The sequence below is a fragment of the Cryptomeria japonica genome, chromosome 7, assembly GCF_030272615.1.
Source record: "Cryptomeria japonica chromosome 7, Sugi_1.0, whole genome shotgun sequence".
In the NCBI taxonomy this organism is placed as follows: domain Eukaryota; kingdom Viridiplantae; phylum Streptophyta; class Pinopsida; order Cupressales; family Cupressaceae; genus Cryptomeria; species Cryptomeria japonica.
Window position 1 is genome coordinate 618,197,009 of NC_081411.1, and position 23,605 is coordinate 618,220,613.

The 23,605-nt window shown below is 35.2% G+C and overlaps 1 protein-coding gene across 1 annotated transcript in view; it reads right to left on the bottom strand.

The window, feature by feature from the left end:
* Nucleotides 1–581: 581 nt before the first annotated feature.
* Nucleotides 582–23,605, bottom strand: part of LOC131035837 (uncharacterized) — a 206,029-nt gene continuing 183,005 nt past the window's right edge. The window contains exons 8-11 of the mRNA XM_059207631.1: nt 11,538–11,626; nt 11,251–11,329; nt 9,137–9,184; nt 582–959 (exon numbers count right to left, since the gene is read on the bottom strand). Coding sequence (XP_059063614.1) covers nt 882–959; nt 9,137–9,184; nt 11,251–11,329; nt 11,538–11,626 — 294 coding nt within the window. The 3' untranslated portion in view covers nt 582–881. The remainder of the gene's footprint in view (nt 960–9,136; nt 9,185–11,250; nt 11,330–11,537; nt 11,627–23,605) is intronic.

Here is a 23,605-nt window from a genome sequence, read left to right on the forward strand (position 1 = left end):
TTGTCTTTTTTAAATTTAGACATTTTTTGTCTTTTTAAATTTATTTTATTAATATTTTGCTCACAATATTCATCTCTTATAAAGAGAACTTCAAATGAATATATAACAAGTAATACTTTTGTGATTCTCCAATTCTATTTTGAAAAAGTTAGTGGACCGTGGAGAAAATTGGAAATGCGCGAGCTCCAAGGTATTCCTCGTGATGAATATTGATGGCCACAAAATGAATCTCAGATGATTGTCATGTCTATATGAGTTAAATTCGTTGGTATACTTTTGTAACTAGTTATAGACCCTATTCTTATTGGGATGTATGTCTTGGTTTATTTTATGGTATATGCAGTTGTGAAATTGTGTCAAGGTAGTCTAACCGAAGATAAAATCTGGTTTGAACATTACCCTATTTCACCATCCTATCAAAGTTTATATCTATCTTTATTCTCAAAACCCAAGAGAAGTGCTACAGGTAAATTCCATCCCTTTAAGTTTTCTCTCCTCTTTGTTAAATTTACTAATATAAAGTGAACATAAATCAAATTTTTAAACTACAAAATTATTTAAAATACAAAAATACCTCAATCTAAAAGAAAAAATATCTTAGATGATAACACAAATTTGCATTTTCAAATTTATTTCAAAGAATATGCATTATTGAAAAACTCTTGTGAACTTATAAACACCTCAATGCAAATATTCAAAAATACAATGGGTTCCGTTGTTACAGTGATAACGATCAAAATAGGCCTTACTGGCCAAAGAATGCTAGTATTCCGCAAGATTTATCTCTCTGATGACTCTGATATTTGATGAATCGTTCTAAAAATCTCAGGCCAGCCAGGCCAAGAGTGAAAGGTTGTAAAACTCCAAAAATGTGAGGATCATCAAACTCGAGTATAGGAACCATATCTGATTCGATAAAAAGCACCTACCACCCTGCTTGAAGTATACTCCAGACCAGTCTGAAAATGCACGAATGATCAGTTAATTTCAACTTACCATAAAAAAGAAAAATAACACAAGAAGTATGTGAGAAAGTAAGTTAGAAACACAACTGCAAAAAAAATTACTGAGGTGATCGGCACGGATAGTTACAGTCATTGTGTTGAAGCAGACTTTCGATCTAATAATAGGACAAATTCATTTCACACGAGACAAGCATAATAGTCTTTTAATTCAAAATTTATTAGGGAGGAATATATGTAATAAAGTGCGTTCCCTTGATAATGTCAGATATTAGACAGGTACATGTTTTGTTACTGCACTTAACACATACTGCCATCTCAGCTATAAATTTTTTGTTTTAATGTTTTAGGGGCTTTGGCTTTTTGCAAATTGCTCTTTTCTTCATCAAAGGAAAGAAGATATTAGACAGGTACTTCAGCACACACGCAGGATCTTGGAACAGTACAAGATACACAATCAATGTCTATATGATGCAGGGACCCCATCTCGCTGATCATTTCTTAAAAGTCGTCACCTCTGAACAGTTCCATAAAAAGAATTATGCATTGCTGAAAAGGTATATTTATTTTTATAATAAAGTGAGTACAAAACTTAGTAAATCATGGATTCTTAGTGGTAATGAAGACTAGTCCAATCTCGAACGGTCTACTTGAATACGACTGAGGAGCATTGACTTTCATTTCCACCCATTTAGTCACCGGTGCTCATGTCAAGGAATTGCTTCCACTGTAGAGATCAAGAATAAACTGGAGAAACGATGGACCAAGAAATCATTCCAACCTGGTAATCAATAGACTGTCCTCAACCTATGGCAAGAGGAGGAGGTGGCTGCATCTATCAAACAAACACTGAGATAAGTATTAAAGACCACTTCTCCTCAAGTGGAACATAAAGCACTTGTGCGTAAATACAAAGTTGGCACAAATGCATGCCTACTTAGGCACCAGTATATGTCGAAGTATCTAATGTTGTAGTACCATTTCTGTTAGCCTGTTGGGTGGCAATACCTTGCATGTGATTCGATGACTTACCCATACGGACACTAAATGTAACATCAACTTACTAGGAGCCACTGACCGCACCTGTAATTAGGCTATTACTGTATGACGTATCATTTCGAACTAAGCAGACACCATTAACCAATCAATCAGCTATTTAGGTCATTAAAGATAAAACACCAATCATCAAGGTTAGTGAATTAACATAAAAACAAGCCATGTAACTTGCATTGGCCTTCACTTAACGTAACTGATATTTTCATTTCAAACTGGCCACTTGATTCAATCATCCCATCGTCCTGTATTATCAGCAGAACACCTCCTCTACTTTGCTCACTTGATTTTTATTTTCTACCATTAGATTTTAGTTCTCTTTAAAACGTACCTTCAGCCATGCTGCCTGCTTTGACTCCCTTTTATATTTTTTTATCCCATAATAGTCTTTTATCTTTTTTTTTCTTTTTCCTTTTACATCAGATATTGTTTCTTTTACTTTTGTTTTTGAAATTACATGTATTGTCAAAAGAAGCCACATTGACATCAAATATTGTTTTATTCCTTTTACATCAGATATTGCTTTATTACTTTTGTTTTATCTTTTATTTCTGTAGAAGTAACATAGTTATTTTGATATACTTTATTTTCTATAAGGATCTTTTTGTCCTTTGGTGAAAAATATGAAGGTACTTTGCCAGTAACCAAATAATTTGCTATATCAGCATACCAGGGTGTATGAACACTAATAGAAAATAGATGTTCATCTAAGAAAGAATCATCAATAACAGGTTCCTAAGGCTGATGTGTAAGCCTGGACAAAAAATCAACTACAACGTTTGCTTTAGATGTTCATGTAGATGTTCTAGACTTAAGTCTTTTATTTTTTAATTAAGAATCATTAATTAATGAAAAATTAATATTGTTCATGTAGATGTTTTATTTTTATTTTTATTTTATTTTTCCTTTTACATCAGATATTGTTTTATTCACTTTTGTTTTTGAAATTACATGTATTGTCAAAAGGGTTGAGCTCAATTGGTTAAATCATTAGGTTTTCGTTGTAGAGACCAAGTTTAAATCCCCAAAGTGACGTATAATATGGAATTTTAAGCTGTGATTTATTTCTATTGTTGGCTTCAAGTGTGGATGTGACTTCTGAGATAGAATTCTAATGTGTGGCTATTCTTCAAGTGTGGATGTGACTTCCAAGATAGAATTCTAATGTGTGGCTACTAGTGTTCCATTATTGATTTTCTAGTGTGACTGCTCTAGAGAAGCAATGTATTAATCTCAAGTTAATGCTCAAAATTATGTGTTAGATGCTCATATCAGCCATATTTGTAAACTTTCTCTCAATATTAAAAAAAAAGGTTACATATGTTTCTTTAGTGTCTCGTTTTGATGACTAGCGATATTGATAATATCACTAAGGGGAGAAACTTCTTTAATATTATTTTTCAGATAATAATGAAACTGTAGTATACTATTCTAATACTATGATGAAAACTTTCTCTTTAGAAATGCTTTTTTTAATTTTTGTCCATTGTGATTTTATTATGAAATTGTCTACAGGATACTGTAATGGTCAAATTGCTAGGTCTGTAAGCAGCAGCGTTATAAATCTGTGGGATTGGTTGGAAGTTGCCAATATTATCAGTCTGTAATCTATGCTCCCACCTATCAATCCCATGGTCTCCCACAAAAATGGGACTCAAAACACAATAACAAGTACCATTCCAGCTAATTAAGTACTACGTTAAGGTATCTGTCTTAGCAAATCTAAACAAATTTGTGACCACATGAAAATTTGAACAATCTGAAGATATAAATAGCAGTGACTGTAGAAAGAGGATATGAAACCATTAATACACAAAAAATAATGTCAGCAAGAACCGACCTACCATCCAAAAATTGCTTCAGAAATACAAAATAGTTTTATAAAAGGCAGATTCTAATAAACAATCTCATTACTAATTGGGAAGAATATTGAAAATTATGATGGGTCCGTTAACATTATTCTTCCACCCACCACAGTCCCATGCTCTTCCACAAAAATAGGACCCAAAACACGATAGTAAGTAGCATTCCAACTAATTAGCTATTGTTTTAGTATATTTGTCTTATCAACTCTGCCGCATTTGTGATGACATACAAAATTAAACAATCTAATTGTAAGGCCCAACCATTTTGCGACCCTAGTTGCACTACATGCGCTATATTACTGATAATTCTAACTGATTTTGGAACATTGTCTGCAACCTTTTAACTCTTGATTCACGGATTTCACGTTGATTTTCTTGCGATAGTAGATTTTAATATGTGGTCATTTAACTCAATAAATAATGTTTGATTAATCTCCTTAATGAATGTTGAATTGAACGTGGGTAAAGAGATTTAAACTTTACTAACAAGAGTTATTTGAATGTGGTGCATGTGGTAGAGATTTATGTCATTATCGTCTTCTAATCAAATGGGGATTATGCCTTTGTGGCTACCTTCCTTTAGAGTGAAATTGTTAATGACTATGATCATGACATAATTGAGTTTTGAGAGATCTTTTGGTTGTAACTATATGAAATTTTTATTTTGTGTCGAGTTTCAAATTAATTATATCTTTTTCTTAAGAGTGAACAAGTTGTTTCCACGTTTGTTCTTGTGTCTTCACAGGACCATGGAACTAAGATTTTCAAATCATTCGCGATGGTGAAGGAGAGGTTGCTGCCAAAGAAATTTGCTGAGGTTGGTGCACAAATGTGCACCTACTTCGGGAAGTGTCTTTCAAGTTCATGGAAATTAATAATTTATTAAGGGTTGTTGTGCTATGGACACACTCCCCGTTTCTGACAGGGACCCCCTTTCTTTTTGCCCTGCTAGCCATGAGAGAGACAGAAGGCTGAGAAATGCCCAGGTGTATTTGGAATCCAAGCCCATAAGCCAAAATCCACATGGCATCCTAGAGACAAAGAAGCTTGGTGTGTAGAATGAAGGTGGGGTCTGAGCGTATGAGAGACTAAGTATGAGAGACTAAGTAAATTAGCGGGGGGGAGATTGAAATCCTAATGTCTTTCCAAGTGTCTAGCTTCACACCTCCTAAATTCAGTGTTTTCTATCAAAAAGAGGGAATGGGCCTTAATCTTTTGACCCTCCTTCCTCAGAGGTTTGTCTCAGGTTTACTCCTTAGAAGACTCTTGAGAATGCCTAAGCAAGCACCGAAATTCATTGTAAACCTATTCAAGTTCGGCTTTGGCAAAGGAAAAGGTGAATAAGTCATGTTTCAAAAGTTTTGTCCAGTCCCCTTGAAAAGGCCAAACTTTAGGCCGAAATTCCTATTTACTCTGCAATGTTTGCTAGGTCATGTTCCAAAATGCTTGAAAATACTGAACTTAGGACCGAAGTTTATGCTGTTCTTGAGAAAATTTTGGTGTTTGCTAAACTTTTGGCTTGAAAATGCTGAAGTTCAGGCCGAAGTTCACCCAAATTCAGAGAATTTCGGTGTTTGCAGAAGTTTTTTGTCTTCCAAGGCTGAGGTTTAGATCAAAGATCATATAATCCCCTCCAAGTCTCGGTATTTGCAGTGAGAAAAGAGATGTGCTTTGGTCCTTTTGAGCCTTCCTACCACCTAGTTTCAGTCCAAGGCATCAAAGACCCCTTATGAACATAAGCAAAAGGATTACAGCATCAGATCTATGTGTTTAGAAGGATATAGATTAAGGAATGAAATAGAAACAAGGCATGAATTGCAACGTAGACCAAACTTTGGTGTTTGCTAGAAATGACCTTATTCCCTAAGCTTCTTCAAATGCCTAAAAATGGACTGAAGTTCACCAATTCCTGAGAAAGTTCAGAGTTTTCTGACCTTTTCGCATTCCACAATGCTTGAATAGGCCGAGGTAAACACCAAAGTTCAGGCCGAGGTTGATCAGTTCATGAGAAAGTTTAGGGTTTTCAGTTTTTGTCGACATCCAAACCCCCGTGAAAAGACCCAACTTTATACCGAAATTCATGCATGCCTTTCAAACTTCGGTGTTTACAAAAAGGTTGGAGTAAAGCCTTGCTTCTAGTGATCCTTCCAAGGCCGAGGTAAAGGCCGAACTTTCTTAGTTTGTGCCAATATTTGGTAGTGTTCCTAATACTCCTCCAAATGCCAAGGTTCATTCCCAAGTCTGCTCCTCAAAGTTGGATTTTGCAATCACAGAAGGTGAGACTGAGGACATCAAGGACCTTTCCTTGGAAAACAAAGTGGCATTCCAAAATCATTGTCGATTGAGGCTCAAAATCAGCAATAGCTTTCATTCCCAACGCCGAGCTATTGAACAAGCTCTCCAATATGACGTAAGAGTGTAGAGCCTAGTTTGGCCTTGTCCAATAGGACTTCCTTATGCCAAGTTTGATCCTTGCCTCTTCCCGAATCACTTTCTCAAAGCCAAAAGACCCTCGTAGATTCGATGGCAGAGTAATGTTTAAATCCTTTGGGAAATGAGTGAATAGTGAAATGATAATTAATCTTTGACCTATATGTTCATGCAGGATGGAGGACTCAACGGAAGCCATGTGAGAAATACCTAGGGCAAAGAAGGCTCTATGACACTACCCTCTAGAAGATTCCCAGGATAAAGTCAAAAGAAGAAATCCATGCCAGTACCCAAAAGATGTCTGTGAGTAGAGGCAAGAACAGAAGGGTTGGTCGAGGAAAGACCACTACCACCACCAGCAAGGCAACAAGATGAATGTTGGGGCATAAGATTGAAAGAAAGAGTTGAAGAGCAGTGTGTTGCGGGGCCAATTGGTGTCATTTCCAGAATTTCGGAAAACAATGACGGGGGCAAGCACAGAACGCTACAAGAGTATGCAGAAACAGAAATTGAACTCGAGATGACAACAAATAAATTTATTGTAAAAGCAATTGGTTTATTGTAAAATGACTACTTTTGGCCCTATCTAATGTAATTCAAAAGGGGGCCAAAAATTAGTTATTTCCCAGCCACCAAATTCACCTTTTTGTGCTTTGAGCCCTATAAAATTTTGTCTTCTAGTGGGATTAATTGAAAACAGTTGAAGGTAGTCGAAAAGGTGGTTGATGGTTGTTGAAACCATTAACCAAAAAGCTGTCAAGGTGTCTAGAAGATAGAGCAAAGCCATTGGATAGATTGAATCCTGGCCATTGGTTCAAAATGGAAAATCTATAAAAGGTCAATGCCTCTCTCATTGTAAGGTGGTTAGAAAGGTTACAGTTAGAAATTTAAAAAATAGAAGTAGCAATAGTTAGAAGTAGAATAGAGTAGGGTTGTTGGACAAAATTTGTTGTAATGGCAATAAGAGCAGATAAATAAAGCATTAAAATATGGTGTTTTGCCATTTGCCCCAACTTGTTTGCATGGTTTCTCTTCATCTAGCTAATTAAAGTTCAATGATCTTAATGGTGAAGTGTGAGGGTATTTGATTTGATTTCAGGTTCATAGCATTGGAGGCTTACTGACTGAAAGTCTTTGTGTATGGTTAGTCTGAGCCTATTGTTGCTCTTAGTTCAACTGTGAGTGTTTGTTTTGGATTGCACCAAAATTGGGTATCCAGATGAATGTTCGTAGTCTGAAAATCCTCTTATCCCCTTAGAGCTTGCACTATTCTTGTGGAGTTGTGAGTTTATCTCTGGCCAAGCAAGAACTAGTTCTATTTGAAATCTGTCTACCTACAACACCAACTATTACTATCATTGTCCTTAGGATCTCTAAACCCTATCCTTTTGCTATTTATTTTCTCCATGTTCAGAAGCAAAGCATCGCTAGATTGCTATACTGGATGCAGGTCAGCTTGTCAAATGTATAAGTCCCCTCGTGATTATCAGCAAAACACATTGACCCTAAGTTATCCTAAGCAAGTCAAGACCTGACAGTTGGAACTTTGAGGTTATCTCCTATGATCAATCCAAACAGCATTAGGGATTTCCTTATTCAAGAGAGGATAGGATACACTCAACATTCTATTCTGCATTGACTGAAGGTGCAAGCTTTCACCATCAACAGGTAATAAATAAATAATCTATATTAATAAGCATTTTGACTTGTAATGCCACATCATCCATTTAGATTCTTTGTTCCATTGTCCTTGATTTTAAGAGAATTCATGTACTTGTGACAAGCCTGGCAATGAATTTTTTTTGTAGCTAAGTGCCAATGACATCTCAATTGATCACAATACACTTCAGCAACAACTGGTTTTGCAACAATCACTCTTTGGGGACAATGTAGAATACTACACTAAACAAAACTATAATAGACACTCGCCACACAGGAATAACAATCCGATCAATGGAATGCAAAAAATCATTAAAAAAAAAATCTAGTTTTATTTGAGCTGGCGGGGACGAACGGGCAGCAAACCCAAAGCCAGCCCCTGCTCGAACCTGGACCGGCACCACCCGAGCTTCCGATGTCATTTCCGGTAATTATGTATATACCTGTACCCAAGGAAAAAAATTGCCATTCTGCCACACCAATTTCCAGTACCCGTACCCAAACCGGCAACTTAGATCTTGTCCCTTTCATTTACATTTTAAAATATTTTCATCTCATTGTCAAAATAATGTTTTTCCATGTGTTAATCAATCTAGTCATCATTTGATTGCACTTAGCTTTTCTCAATTCATTTAGTGGTTGTAAATAGGATTTGGCTGGTTGGAAACGACCATAGGTTTCATTGTTTGATTTACATTTAGATACACCCGAACATAGCTTTACTTTACATTCTATCTTGTACAACCATACGCTTAAGTACTTTTAGAAAAAGGTGATCTTTTTTAGAGGCTATATTTTGGTGACCCTGACATGAAAAGATCCAATAATCTATTTTAAAATCATAATCTATAATGATATAATTCATTGATCATATGATTTTTCAATTTCGTTTATATCAAAGAATGTTACAAAGCTCAGAAGTACAAATGAGCTAACAATCACAAACACAGTCTACAAGTGACAAACATTAAAATGACAAAATGAGAAATCTGAAATGTCAAAAAAGGATATGCATAGCTGGTTTCTGTTTGAGCAACAAGCTAAAAAATCAGTAATCATCCAATGAATATCCCAGAAACCAGCTATGCAAAACTTTTTATTGATATGTGGTACAAAGATTTTTAAGGTGGAGAAAGAAAAATGATTTCCTTAGAACTTTAGACAAACCTGAAATCTTCTGGGTATACTGAGCCACATATCCAAATTTGGAAAAACCTGGAAAGACATACGTTAGTCACAAGTTAGAAGCATAAAGTGTAATGTCCCCTGTTTAATCATAATCAATCTTATTTCAATGTCTTAGATTAGTTAAAATAAGAAACTGGCTCAGCAAAAATAATCAAATGTGTGTCGTTCCATATTCTATTGATTTGATTGATTGATAAATAAATTGTTCATTAATTAATTTAAGATGATTAACTTCAACAATTATGACCTTTAACCCTTGCGTTACTCCAGTCTAAGAGGAAGAGAATGACTATGTTGCCAAGTGCTTTGATACCAATTTCAATAGGCTTCCCTCAAAGTTTACAGATCCAAGCCCTTATCCCATTTTGGACCCTGTCCTCAAGGTTCTCAGGTCGCTGATCCCCACCCTCTCTTGGGAAACAACCTATTGACTGGATTTAGACTGCCCCTTTTGGAAACAAGCCCATCACCTCTCCTTAGTTACTGGTAGTAATGGCAGGAATATTTTAAAGTAATTCCACTCTTATACTGATTTTACAATCTAATATTGTTATTTGTCTCATCAAACTTTATATATATATATATATATATATATCAAATGATATTACCTATTATAAATTATTAACACTACCATTGCCTAAACACTAATTATTAGTCTATCTAGAGGTTGTAAAGGCAGACAGATCTGACATGCATCAGATCTGGTCTGCCACTATATATGATATTAAATATGACTCATACATATTGCAGTCTATAAATATTTAATAATATTTATATTAATATTCATATATTAATATTACTATTAAATTCTGCATAAAACATTGTCAGGCTTCATCTATTAAGCATACGTAATAAGCACATCCCCATGCATACCAACCAAAAAAGGATGTTATTGCCTGTAACTTAATAACAATTCTAATCTGATCTGATCGCTGGCTGCCAGATAATATAGATTCCCGCAGACTTGACCATTCTTTCCTTTTTAAAAATGCTTATCTTTCTTCCTTCCTATTTTCACCTTTTTCATTCTATCTTATATCTAAATCTTTCTAATGGAGAGACATGAATCTTCGAGGATGATTATAACTCTTCTTTCCTTAATCGCACCCTTTGGTATATTTCCTATATGTTTATATTAACATATTGATCATTGTCTAAAATGATTTCTTGTAATCGATGGTCATCTTAAACATAGAGTCTACTCAGCGCTAGTATGTATCCTTCTTTAGAATCGGGACCTTTAGAGGATCGGGGCCCATTACTAATTCCGGATAATAATATCAATCATTAATAAATATTAATCAATTAATAATAATTCTAGATAATAATAAATAAATGAATATAAATTAATTAATAATAATATTAATAAATATTAATCAATTAATAATAGTTTCAGATATTAATGAATATTAATTAATTGATAATAATATTAAATAAATATTCTTTAATTAATAATTTAATTGTTACATTTGGGTTATATTCATTGATAAGCGAAAAATACGATGATCAAGGATGGGGCATGACATAAAGATTGCCTTCACTTCTATAAATTTTTCATCCATTGCTTAAAAAGGGCTATTACAATACTCAGTCAAACCATTGCACTAACAACTGCTCAAAAAGAAAACAAGCCAAGTGACACAAAACTAAAATAAGGGGAAAAGTTAAATTAATATTAATATGTGAAAAATAAATCCATGTTCATCTCCAAGAGTTGCAAAAAGTGCATCAGTGCCTCAAACTAACTTGAACTCCGGGGTTCTAAAGTTCAAAATAGATTGGACACTAGTATATCAAAACATGGTAACATAATGAGTATGTAAAAACAAACCTTTCAGGATCTTTACATATATTCCTTATCAAGCGTCATTAAGTAATATTCAACAATCCTCTTTCACATGCTAAATTGGACTCAAAATGATATTTACCACTAGATCACTTCCCATGGTAGTAATATTAATCCAGTGTTGTTCATAGGAAAATGGAAATGAACATAAAATATTCTTAAAACTTTGTGTTACCACCATAAATGCAATAGTGGAATTCCAATTTTTTTCTCAAACTTAAATCAGAAGGGCAAAAAGAAGATATACCTCTTTTCCATGGATCCCAAGAACAAAAAAACGATATACCATACCAATCAGTAAATATGAAGCAAAGATGCAAACAAGTCTGGAAAATTCACAATACAATGTCAGTAAATCAACATCTATGAATATATTATGTATATAATATAAAACAGATGTCATTTGAAAAAATAAATATACCATTATTTTGGTGGTAAGTAATTTAATTCATTTATGATGAAAATGAAAAGACTATAGGAGATTGCTACAACAAACTTGAGTCTAAAAATGGTAGAGGCTTCTCGGTAACTTACAATATCAAAAGAGTGCCAATCCAGCCAAAACCGTTATTTCCTATATGTGTGACAACCGGGCAACCAGCAGGATGCATCATTGTTGTAATCTGTATACAAAATCATCCTTTCAATCACAAAAATGAATCATCTAAAAACCTTACACTGCATTAAAGGATAAGTAATTACCAGGAGCAAAGAAAATTTTTCAATTTTGTACATGTTTAGCCAAAGTCCTATAGCTGAAACTTTTCTGAATTCTCTTATGTATCAGCTCAATATAAACCTATAAATGCCCGGTATCCATCCACATTGAACAGAGTCCTATTGATAGAGTATCAAGCTAAAATTGTGAAATGCTTTCTAGCGCAATGAATATATCTTCAATTTCAAGATGCAATAAAACCCAACTCTGAGATGTATCAAAAGCTGGTCAAGGCATCTCACTTTTAATTTAAGCAATAAGTGTTTATTTATACATGATTCTTTTATAAATTATTAAAAACATCCAAATTATGTGTTCAAATCCAAAAAAAAATCAAAGACATTAACTAACCATCAAAATTTCCTGCACCATGAGAACAAAACACTAATTAACATTCAGGTAACACTAATTAACTAACCATGAGTTTCAGTAGTGTAACAGAATTTAGCTTTGGGAGGGGAAAGCTCAAGCTCTTGATGGTAAATGCACCAAAAACTTTAATGTAAGGGGAGCAATCCTCTTCAAGAACTAATTTAAGCAATGCCAAGGTCAAGTGAAATTTTTTGTTTTCCTTGGATGAAGGGTGGAGTTATCCTCTTCATGAAGAAATTGAAGCGACGCCAAGGTCAAGAAGAATTTTATATTTTAAGCTAATAGTCAAGCTTTAAAAGATAAGTTTATCCATATTTCAATTGATATTCTTCCTTGAATACCAGTTAGCGTAGGTAGGATATGGGATAAGTAGAGAGAGATAAAATAATGGAAGCATTTTACTTGGAACCCAAAAGAAGTGTTGGGGAGGTTGTTACTTGGATATTTAATGCATTTCTTTATCACAAGAGCAGAATAGCCTTAATATATTGCAGACCCGCAAGATGCCAAGAACAAAAGCACAAAATAAATGAAAAAATAAGAGAAGAACAGAGCAGATCTAAACAATATAAATGAAATGAAAGTAGAACACTGGCTATTAGACTAACAAGCTCCAAAAGTCTTATGCTGAGAAGAAAATTCATAATATAATCTCCAACATCTAACCGCTAACTCTTGTATATAGCATAATAAAGCTATGGTGATCCGATAATCCAAAATTTATCAACTAACACTTCAATTTTTAAATCTAAGAACTATCAAATGGTTGATCCAAAAGTTTCATATTCTACGAGTTGGTCCCCACGTAACTTGAAACATCCAATTGGCTAAGAGAGTAACATGTACCCTGATACCACTCTTCAAAAACATGATATCCTGAATACTTCTGAGTATTTCTAAATGGAGATTTCATCCTCCCACATAGCATCACCATTCAGCAAGTACTTCCATTTGATGAGATATTGGGTGATCATCCTAGTTCACATCCACTTGCTCCTTGTTTAGATAATTTCTTCTAATTCCAAAATGGCAAAATGATTTATCCTCCTTCATCTTGCTCTATAAACTCTAATTGAATTATTGAACTAGATTTGTATCCCCAATGACCTCCATACAAGGCACATGGAATACTGGGTGGAATATGTGGTTTGAAATAACTCTAATTTGCATTCTATACTCCCACTTCGGTGCAACGCCTTGCAAGGTCCATAATAATTGGGTCCCAACTTATTGTCGGTCTTTTACTGTTTTAGAGCCATCTACTTGTATGATTCTAGTCTTAAATATACCCAATCCCCCACTTTGAAATGGCATAATTTATGCTGAATACTCTAGTAGAAAATAAAACAATCCTAAAGTGTCATGTCCCCTTTCTAGAACTAAGAATTAATAATATTTTGTGTTGGGCCCAACCACTTTATTTTCAAATAGGCAGCATAAATATTATTATAAGGCCTATGTAATGATTAAATAAGTGTTTTTAACACTTTATTCGAAATGTAATTCAAAATGGGTTTTTCGATGTAATTTAAGTGTACTTTTGAATGCTTCAAGGGAAAAGTAAATTAAAATGAAAATAAAATAAAAAATTGAGTGCCCAAACTAGGCGACTATAAAAGAAAGGCCAAGGCTCAAAGCAAAGTATCCAACTGTGTCATTTCATTATTCCTTCCATTTTGGAGATTGGAGTTTTCAAGCACAAAAACCCTTTGTGTTTCAGATCTGAAGGACCAAAACCCTCTTGGCTTTCCATATATGGATTTGGTCTTCATCTCCATTTGAGGCAACTTTAAACAGCCATTACACTTGGACTTATAGATTGAAGTCATTTTCATCTTGCTATAATGTTGCTACAGTGATTTAACTTTAAGTCATTTTCAACTTGCTATAATGTCACTCTAATGATTTATTCAAGATTTCAACTTGTGGAGGTTTGGGTTAATTAATTTATGCAAGAAATCAGATATATATATATATGTTAATGCATAAATAGCTTCGGTAAGATAAATGATTGAATGAGAGATAAATGAAGTCTCTCATTCAATCATTTATCATATCGATTATTAAAATGAATAACCTCAAGCCCTTAATTGATAAACATTCTTTATTTGTGTATGATGCTTAACTGTTTATCATAGAATCCCGATTTGATAATCTATTACACTATTTGCATTCACCGATTATCAAATCGGGTTAACCATTGCAAATCCGATTTAATGATTATCGGGTAGAATGAACATCAATTAGTATCGATGTTAATTTATGCTTGCACCGATTGTTATCGGGTGGTATAATAAACACACACCAATTGATATCGGGTGTTAAGGCAAGCTTTCGAAGTGTTAAATATAATCATACACCGATTGGTATACATCGATGGTTATCGAGTGTTGAAATATAAACATACACCACTTGGTCAATAAACACCATGTACTATTGTTATAGCGAAGGGGCACGATCAAGAGTGATGTCTTGATCGGCCATGTCCAAAAGACATGGTCAGTCAAGGCATCGCTTGACCGTACCCAGCCTGCTATATATGTCAAATGGTATGTGTGAGAATGGACATTGAAATTTATAAATGCTCCTCTCACCTGCCACACAAAAGAAGATAGTCAGATTCATATGTTAATTCAGTAATATATAGAACAAGAAAAAATATAGAATATAACTTGCATATTGAATGTAAATTGAACATCACTTACAATATATATTAATCCAAACCTCCACAAGTTGATTGGCTGATTGAAGGGCATTTACAGATCATTTGCAAACTTAATATGGGTAATTTATGAGGGATTGTGGCTGCTACTGCATACATTATTGCTGATTATGTTTAGCTACCATAAATAAAAATTAGATCTGGGTTTTCTATGTTGGTGGTTCCATGTTTATTGGTACTGCCATGTTTATCCAACAACTCATTAACCAATTATACTTTCATATTTGGTTAATTTCAATGTATAAGGGCTTCATATAAACATTGGTGAGTGATAGTATTGCTGTCCATTAGAAATCAGCCATAATCAGCAGTCATATTTGATATATTAACACATACAATTCATATCTTTTTGTTTATGTTGCATTTGAGGGTATATACCAGCATTATGAGGGTTTGAATTTGCTGTTTGGAAGTGCAAGTTTGATTTACAAGGGTTTGCAATATTGCATCATTGCTAATCAACTAGGGCTTGGCATCTACGTCAGTCATTTGATTATTGTTTCAGCTTGTACATATTTGATAAATCATCCATTTCCTACAGTTATCCAATTGAGGCCATTACGATGGTATTTGAACTTAAATCTTGCTAGCCTATAAGGTATAAAGCTAACAATTTATGACAAAGCTTTGATCTTGCCAACCTACAAGGGTAGGTCTAACTTTTTATGCAACATAAAAAGAAATCAGAAAAGATCTATAGATCAGACTATGTACTATTAAAGGAAATATTGTACTATTAGTTTATAATGGTCAATTAAGTTGTTAGGATAGACTTTAGAAATATTCTTTTATTATTTTGAAAGTTATTATCTTCTACTTTCTTAGTTGCAAATCTTATCCTTATCGGATAGATATTTGTAACTCTTATTTAGGGAAACTTTCGCTCCTTAGTAAATATCAAATGTCTTAGTAATCATTCTATGTTACTAATTTCTGTAATATGGTATTAGAGTTTGGGTTTTGTAAAATCTCAGGATCAATGAGTATGTGAATTCCACAGACTATAATGGTGACAAATTGCATGCATGTGACAGAAAAGAACATGTCAGTTGAAACTGTACAGATTTGTACATTGATTTTTGGCAAAAAAATTTCACAAATTTGTGAGTTTTTATTAGCGGATTTTTCATGGTCAAAAAATCACATTTCTGTTGACCAGAAAATAAGGTTATTTGTTTTGGAAGTTTGTGGGTGAAGTTTTCTAGTAAAATCACATTTTTTTGTTTGTACCAGTCGAGGGTCATTTTCTGAGCAAATTGTGCATCTTTTGTTCTAGAAAATCACATGTTTTTGGCTTTTTTGGTACATGACAATTTATGCAAATATTTTTGGTGATGTTTCAAAAAAATTATGGCATTTTTTGTTGTCCCTTAGTCTTAAGATGGCCAAGGTATAAGGACAACGAAAATTTTAGGCATTTTTGACAAGTCGCAAGCTATTTTTTGTCAAGTTTTTGATATAACTTGTGGATGTTTGCTGCACGCAGCACCTAGGTTTTGGCATTTAATCATTTTTAATATTTTTTTCCAAAAACATGGGCAACCAGAATTTTCTGGAAAAATTTTGCAGGGCTTTTTTTTTTAAATACAATATTGGTTTTTGCTACCCAATTTGCGTTTTTGATGATTTTATTAAAATTGTAGCTATGATATTGATTAGGGTTTCACCTACAAGTCTATTAGTAGCAAGTTTCTTCATTTTTTGTAGTTTTGTATTTCGGGAGGGATAGCTTCATTGCCCAACATCATGTTGGAAGGCAACTAACACTTCACTAGCAAGAATTATAACACCTAGAAACAACTAATGCTCACAATGCTCAAGTAGAGGTGTCTTGACAACATCGTACTCCATACTGAATCTTGGCCAACAGTTGTAGGTAAAGACCAGTAAAAGTTTGATGAGTGTAATCATGAAGTTGTCATGCTAATCAAGTTATCAATAAAAGATGAAAATGCTTCTGAAGGTTCTGTTGTGACCATTTCACACATCACCCCATCACAAATGAGGAGCCCCTCTTTTGCTTTCAGTTTTAGGGATTTTAGGTTAGATTTGCTAGGAGCAATCCTTTAGGACGAATAAGTTTGAGTTGATCTCACATCCAACATTTTGAGAGTTAATGATTCGCATCTTTTGCTTGCTTGAATGGAAATGAAATGCAAATTTGGCTAAGGCAAGTTGGTTTTAAGGGTCAATATTCTAAGGAAATAAGGAGCTAGAGTTCAAATTACCATGAGAAGCTTGAAACAAGAGGACTAGATCAGCGAAGTTGCCATTTTGGGAGCACTTCCAATGAGGCCCCAACTAAGACTTCCAGCTGGGCATCAAAAGCACAAACTAAGCTTTGGGACTTCCTTCGACCCCTCAAATCAGCGAACTAAGGTTTTTCCATTGCATTGTTTGAATTGAGATCATGATTTCACTAAGTGCGTTGCTAGGGAGGTGTTGCAAGCTTAATTGATACCAAGGGAAGGAAGGAATTGATGACTTCCGATGAAGGCCTCAATCCACTACCTAAGGATCAAGCACTTCCAATGAGGCTTCAAAAGAGCGAACTAAGGATTTTTTATTTCCAGCAAAGGCTCCAATCAGCGAACTAGCATTTCCTTTGAAGGCTTGAATCCACGACCTAAGGAATGGGACTTTCCTTTGACGCCTCAAATCCATGAACTAAGATTTCCAATGAGGCTTCAAAAGAAATAAGGATTTTTTATTTCCAGCAAAGGCTCCAATCAGTGAACTAGAATTTCCTTTGAAGGCTTGAATCCACAACCTAAGGAATGGGACTTCCTTTGATGCCTCAAATCCACGAACTAAGATTTCCAATGAGGCTCTTAACCCATGAACTAAGCATTCCCACTTAATTTGAGGTTTTAAATCAGTGACCTAAGGCATGACAATTTCTAATGAGGTCACAAATCAGCGACCTAAGCATTTTGATCATTTCCCATGACCCCTCCAAAGAGCGACTTAAGCCTTTTACTTCAATGAGGCTCTCAAGGCATGAACTAGTGATTTAGTTATTTCCTTTGACACTCCAAAAGCACGAACTAAGGTTTTTCACTTCCAATGACCCCCAAAATGTGCGAAGTGCGATTTCATTCAATGGAAAAGGGAAGATGTTTAAACATGCACGCCACCTTAAGAATGGGCCCCATGATGGAGAAAAACATTTTTATTTAAATTCAAATTGGTGAATCAAGTCGGCCTTGAGCTCTAACTTGTAAAACATTAAATGGAATGCAAGAGTCAGCCTTGTGATGATGTATCACACCCCCTTTCAGCAGTGAATCTGATGAACATAGCAGCGATTCCACTCCAAGCTAATATTGCTAAGATCGTCATTGCTAGAGCAACAAATTCATTCATCATTGAAAGTGATTTTGATCAAGGCAAGGTGAAATCATTCAAGCCATAGCGAAATTTGTTGCAATCAACACTGAATTGACATCCCAAATCAGCGAATTTGTCATTGAAAGCAGCAACATTGTGCCTGTCAGGCATCAGCAAATTGAAAAACAGCAAATCCATCATTGATCAACAGCGAATTCAACAGGGAGATCAACGATTTTACATCAGCAGTTTGACAAACTCCGGCATTTAATACCAAGAGCGCCTTTTTATAGAGATCATTTTTGCCAAGAGAGTGATCAATTAGAAGGTACCAGTCCATTTGGAATTAGTTTGCAGGTCTGAAACAAGTTTGTTTGATCAATTTCCTTAAAAATCAGACCTTGGTTAAGCGCTGGTACAGCTTCATGTTCATTATTTTCGTACGATCCTAACCATAGGATGCTTTATTCATTGCATTTTCATCATCTAAGTATACTTCAAAGCGTAATTCATTAACTTGGATGGTAATTTTCAGATTTTAGACCAGCTAAGGGTTTTGCAAAAGCCTAGGGTTAGTAATTCATCAAGGTTTCAGCAATCTTATATACTCCTAAGGAAGAATTACTAACCTAGATGCATTTTAGATGTTATAAGCATTAAAGTAATATCACCACCCTAACTTGAACAACTCTCACAAGTAGAGCATGGCAGGAGCGCAAAAGGCTCTCATCAAGGAAGACTCAAAGAGAGAGGCGATGGAGTCCAAGATTACATCTTATTGGGGTAATGTGGGAGATACCAACCTCGGCCAAATAAACATGAAAAAGTTCCAAGGACCTTTGTATACCACCAAGCCCTTCGGATTCTCAAAGATGATGGTTGAGAGCGGGATAGTGAAAGCAGCAGGTTTCCCTTTGTCTATACAATGCAATGAGTTGATCGTTGAGTGTGCCAAGCACTATGATCCGAGCAAAAGAATAATACTGGCACCTGATGGCAAAGAACTTGCCTATCTATTTGAGAGAGCTATCAGTGAAGCTTTCCACATTCCTGAATTAAATGGCACAATCTAAAAAAGCAAGGAAGCAGCGCAGGCATTCTATGATGATGATCCCGACAAGTGCCTTGGCATTATCAACAAGTATTAGCTATCGAAGAGCTGACTTGGCATATCCAAGCTACCCAGCAAGCTTCATAGAATTGATTAAGGAGGAATTCAGTGATTTAATCACCTTGCTCAACCAAATAATGGGAACCCCTCAAGCATCCCAATTCGAGAATTGAATGTTCTACTTCATGGAGATCATATCGATTGGAAAGGAGAGGATCAACTGGGCAAGAATTATAAGGAACAACATTGATATACAACTCAAGTGACTTGCACGAACCAGAACATTCTACATGAGTTCATATCTCATATATTTGCTCGTCGGATCTCATAAATACGCAAGATTGATCTATAGAGGTCCAATTGGTACTAGACCCGGAGATTTGAGAGCATGCGAATCGTACATACAGCTACATTACCCTAGCAAGACACACTACAGGAGAGTAAACGATGCCTTTACTATGCATATAACAAGAACTTTGCAAGGTGACATTCATCAAAGGTTATCTCCACAAGAAAAAGAGTTGATAGAGAAGTTTAGTGCTTGGTTTATCCAATTTCCCAAGTCCACCTACATAAGGGTGCAAGGATACTCTTGTCCACCCTACATGCTACCAAGATATCCTACCGATAAGTTAGTATTGCTTGAGTTGGTGAGGCAATTGATGGCATACAACAAAGTACAGAAGAATAGACATAAGTCCAGGATTCTATTTCCCATTTCAGTTGGACAGTCATTGCAAGTGTGTCCATCCTTATAGGCGGTACAGAAGGTAGAAGAAGAATGGAAATCTGTAATGTCCCCTTCTCAATAAGGAGAAGTTCAGTGGGCCATTAACATATTCCAAAGACCTGTAGGCTAACTAGAAGCAGAAATTAGGGTTTCCTACTTTTGAGGAGGTCTATGTGAGCTGTTTGATGCTTCACTAGTTGGAATTCTACGATTCTAATTATGGATTCCTTTTGGGTTTTCTGAAAGCTTCGCAGAGGCATATGACATGCATTCAGTTTTGAAAAAAATTTTGAACTTACTATTTTTAGTAAGTTGGTGACAGCTGTCAGGGTTTCTAAGTTTCCTAGGTTTTATGAGCTCATCCATAGGGTTTGAAGAGAAAACTTTTTGGAGTTGTTTTCAGGACTTACTATTTTTAGTAAGTGCCATTTCAGGCAATGCTATTTTTAGCAATTCAGTGCAGAGCTCCAACCCAGTTCAGTGTGATGGTTTTCAGCACTTCAGTTCACGGTTCAATTTGGCATTGATCAGTATTTGATTTGCAAGTGATTTATTAAATATTAATACTTTATACTAAAGTATAATATTTAATTATTATGATGGTCGACTTAGGAAAGGGAAAGCATATTTTATTCAAAAGATTTTATTTAATTCTCCTAAGTCGGGTGCCAAGAATGAAAGTGTTTTAAGTTATAATGCTTTTTTTATGTTGCAAATTGTGGACCAAGGAAAAGTTCGAACTTGGAGCCTAGAGGAAGGGGACTTTTATCTTGGACGCCATATGCTTGGAAAATGAAATGAAATGCAATGCCAAATGTGGGTAAATGTAATGGCATTTGATTTGGGCACATTTGGAAAGCATTTGAATTTGAATTTGGCCAGGCCAAAGTTATAAATAAGAGCCTTGGGCTCTCATTTTTGGGATCCATGAAGAAATTATAACGAAGTGCTGCCGAAATTTGGAATGAAGCTTCGGTGAATGCATACCTCCTAGTTGCTGCTTGATTTCTTGCTTGCAATACAGCAACTAGTCGAGCTTGTGACCTCTCTTCATTCAAAGGAGTGGATCGGAGAACAATGTTGCAGATTTATGTATCAGTTTCAGATGTTTTGTAGTGTTTTTTTGAGTGTTCATGTTGGTAGTCATGAAGTGTGCTGAAGTGGATTATTGGTCGCTAGTCTCAGTATGTTATTCTCCTTGTTCTGGGTATTTCATCTATCTCTCTATTTGGTTTAGGCGATTCATTTTGTGAGTTTATAGAGCTTAAAATGGTGTCTTGGATTTTATTTTAGCAAATCGCCCCCTTAGCTGGCCGTACCATTTGGCTGAGTGCTTTGGGATGTGTGCATAATGTTTTGGGATCAGTTCGCTGTAGTTTGTTGTTCTAGGCTTGATCGCCTCCTCCCTTGGAGTCATATGCTTTCAGTTTCATGTCATTCGGTTAGGATTTGAAGAAGTGATTATTTTAGTGAGATTTTGTGTTGCTGGTTTGCATTTCCAGCCTGCTGTTCATTTATAACAGATTTAGAAAATTAATAGTGTGGTGTGTAGTTTGGTGTGGATTGTCTGTGGGTTTTGGTTGTGCTTAGTTTCAATTTGCAGAGTGGGACAGTGTTCTTCTTTATCTCAAGAATGTCATGCTCTTATTTGTAAAGTTGTTTACTAGTTCTGGATTGTAAAAAGGAAAAAAAAGAGACCCACTGAATAAGTGGAAGAGGCTGGATTGCCGCCTACATCTGAAATTTGTAATATTGTCCTCTCGCTGCATAAGCAGTAGAGTTGATCGTTAATTTCATTCCTAGTCCTCCCGCTGCATAAGCAATAGAGTGGTTGTTGTTTCAGTTCTTTGGTTTGTTCCTGGCTGGTTTACTACCAGGAAGTTTCAGAATTTCCATCACCCGCTGTATAAGCGGAAGGGATTGGCTTGCTGCCCAAGTATTGTAATAATTTTCAGTATTTTGCAACTAACGATCCCCTCAACGCTGTATGCTCTCACCTTCCCAGATTGGGCACTTGGTGATCAGAAAGTGGAAGGGTTGCAGTTTTCTAAATTATTGTATTTTCATTGCTAACCCTAACGGGTCCTTGTTGTGTTGTAAACTACAAAATTTCAAAAAAAAATTGTGGGGATATTACAAAATCTCTCCTTATTCCATACTTTTCCAGAGATAGCTTTGATCCCTACGGCAGTGTCAAAAGGTCTAGCGAAAGAAGGCATAAACACAAGCTGCAATTAGAAGATCGTTTCATGAATGCTGAAGATGATCTAGACATAAGAAGAAGCATGTGCTCAAGGCTATCTATCGAAAAAAGAGGTTTTATTGACATCTTATGATAGTCTATGTGGCAAGATGAATGTAAGAATCTCTTATCAAAAAAAGATGTTTTATTGACATCTTATGATAGTCTACGTTAGCAAAATATTGATGAAATCAAGGAGGAAAAGGTGTCACTTGTTCACTGTGAAGAGCCCAAGATGGAAGACGGCATGCCAATCCATGAACTACCCATTGATCTTCCAAAAGGTGAGTCATTGCTGCATATCATTGATTTTCATGATAACCATGTTAATGAGCATGCCATTGATGAGAATGTTTTGCTTGATCCTAACACCAAAATCCTGAGTTACAACGGTAGTAGTATTGAGACCATTTTTCTTCCAAAGGATAAATCTTTACCACATGTTAATTTTCAGAATAATTATGTTGATGAGCATTTTTTAGTTGATGCCACCAATTTTGAAATTAGGAATCACAAGAATGGTTGTGATGAGGCAAGCCTCTCAAAAACATCTAAATCAACAAAAGGTAAGAACCTCGACTATTCCTGTCATTACAGTTTAAAAGGTGAAGGTAATTAAATTAGCACAACTTTTTGCTTTGCAATATACCATTAAAATATTGTTGCCGTCATGGAAAGCATTCTAAAAATGGTGAAAGGGTAAAGGATACAAATTATAGCATAGGATATATAGATTGCTCGGATCAAATTCAAAATTGCTTGTGCATATGGGATCTGTGTGAAATTTTGCATTCCTCACCCCATGCATTTGGATTAAAAGTTAGCTCATGAAGAATCATATAGAATATGTTGTGAATTCTAACAAAGTGATGAAGGTTCAATACTTGCAATTCATGGGCCAATCTATGGAGTTAAGTTCTAAACTTAAAGACAAGTTTATGCCTGTTATAGAGTATAGACCAAGGTCTAATGGAGGTAATCAAAGTAGTTGAGACAGTGAGATGCTCAATGTGGGATAGTGGTAAGCAAGATAGATGTCATTTTCATATTCAATTATTTCTAAGTAAACATAGTTTGGTGTTATTGGAATCAAGCTACAAACAAATTTACCACTCCTCGATATATGAGAGAGAATTCATAAGGGATTAGATACTACAAGATGGCTCCACCATTTTGTGCATCATGAAAGCAACATAGCTCATCATCACATTGGGTAGACTCAAGGTGTGTGATAATTTCCATGTCACAAATCTAGGAGAGACTAAAATAGTATTGGGCATGTAATTGTTAAATTTCTATTAGAGAGATCACTATGAGTTGACATTCAAAAAGAAAGAAGTAGCACTTCAAGGCATTGAAGATAGAGCCCCAAGAATC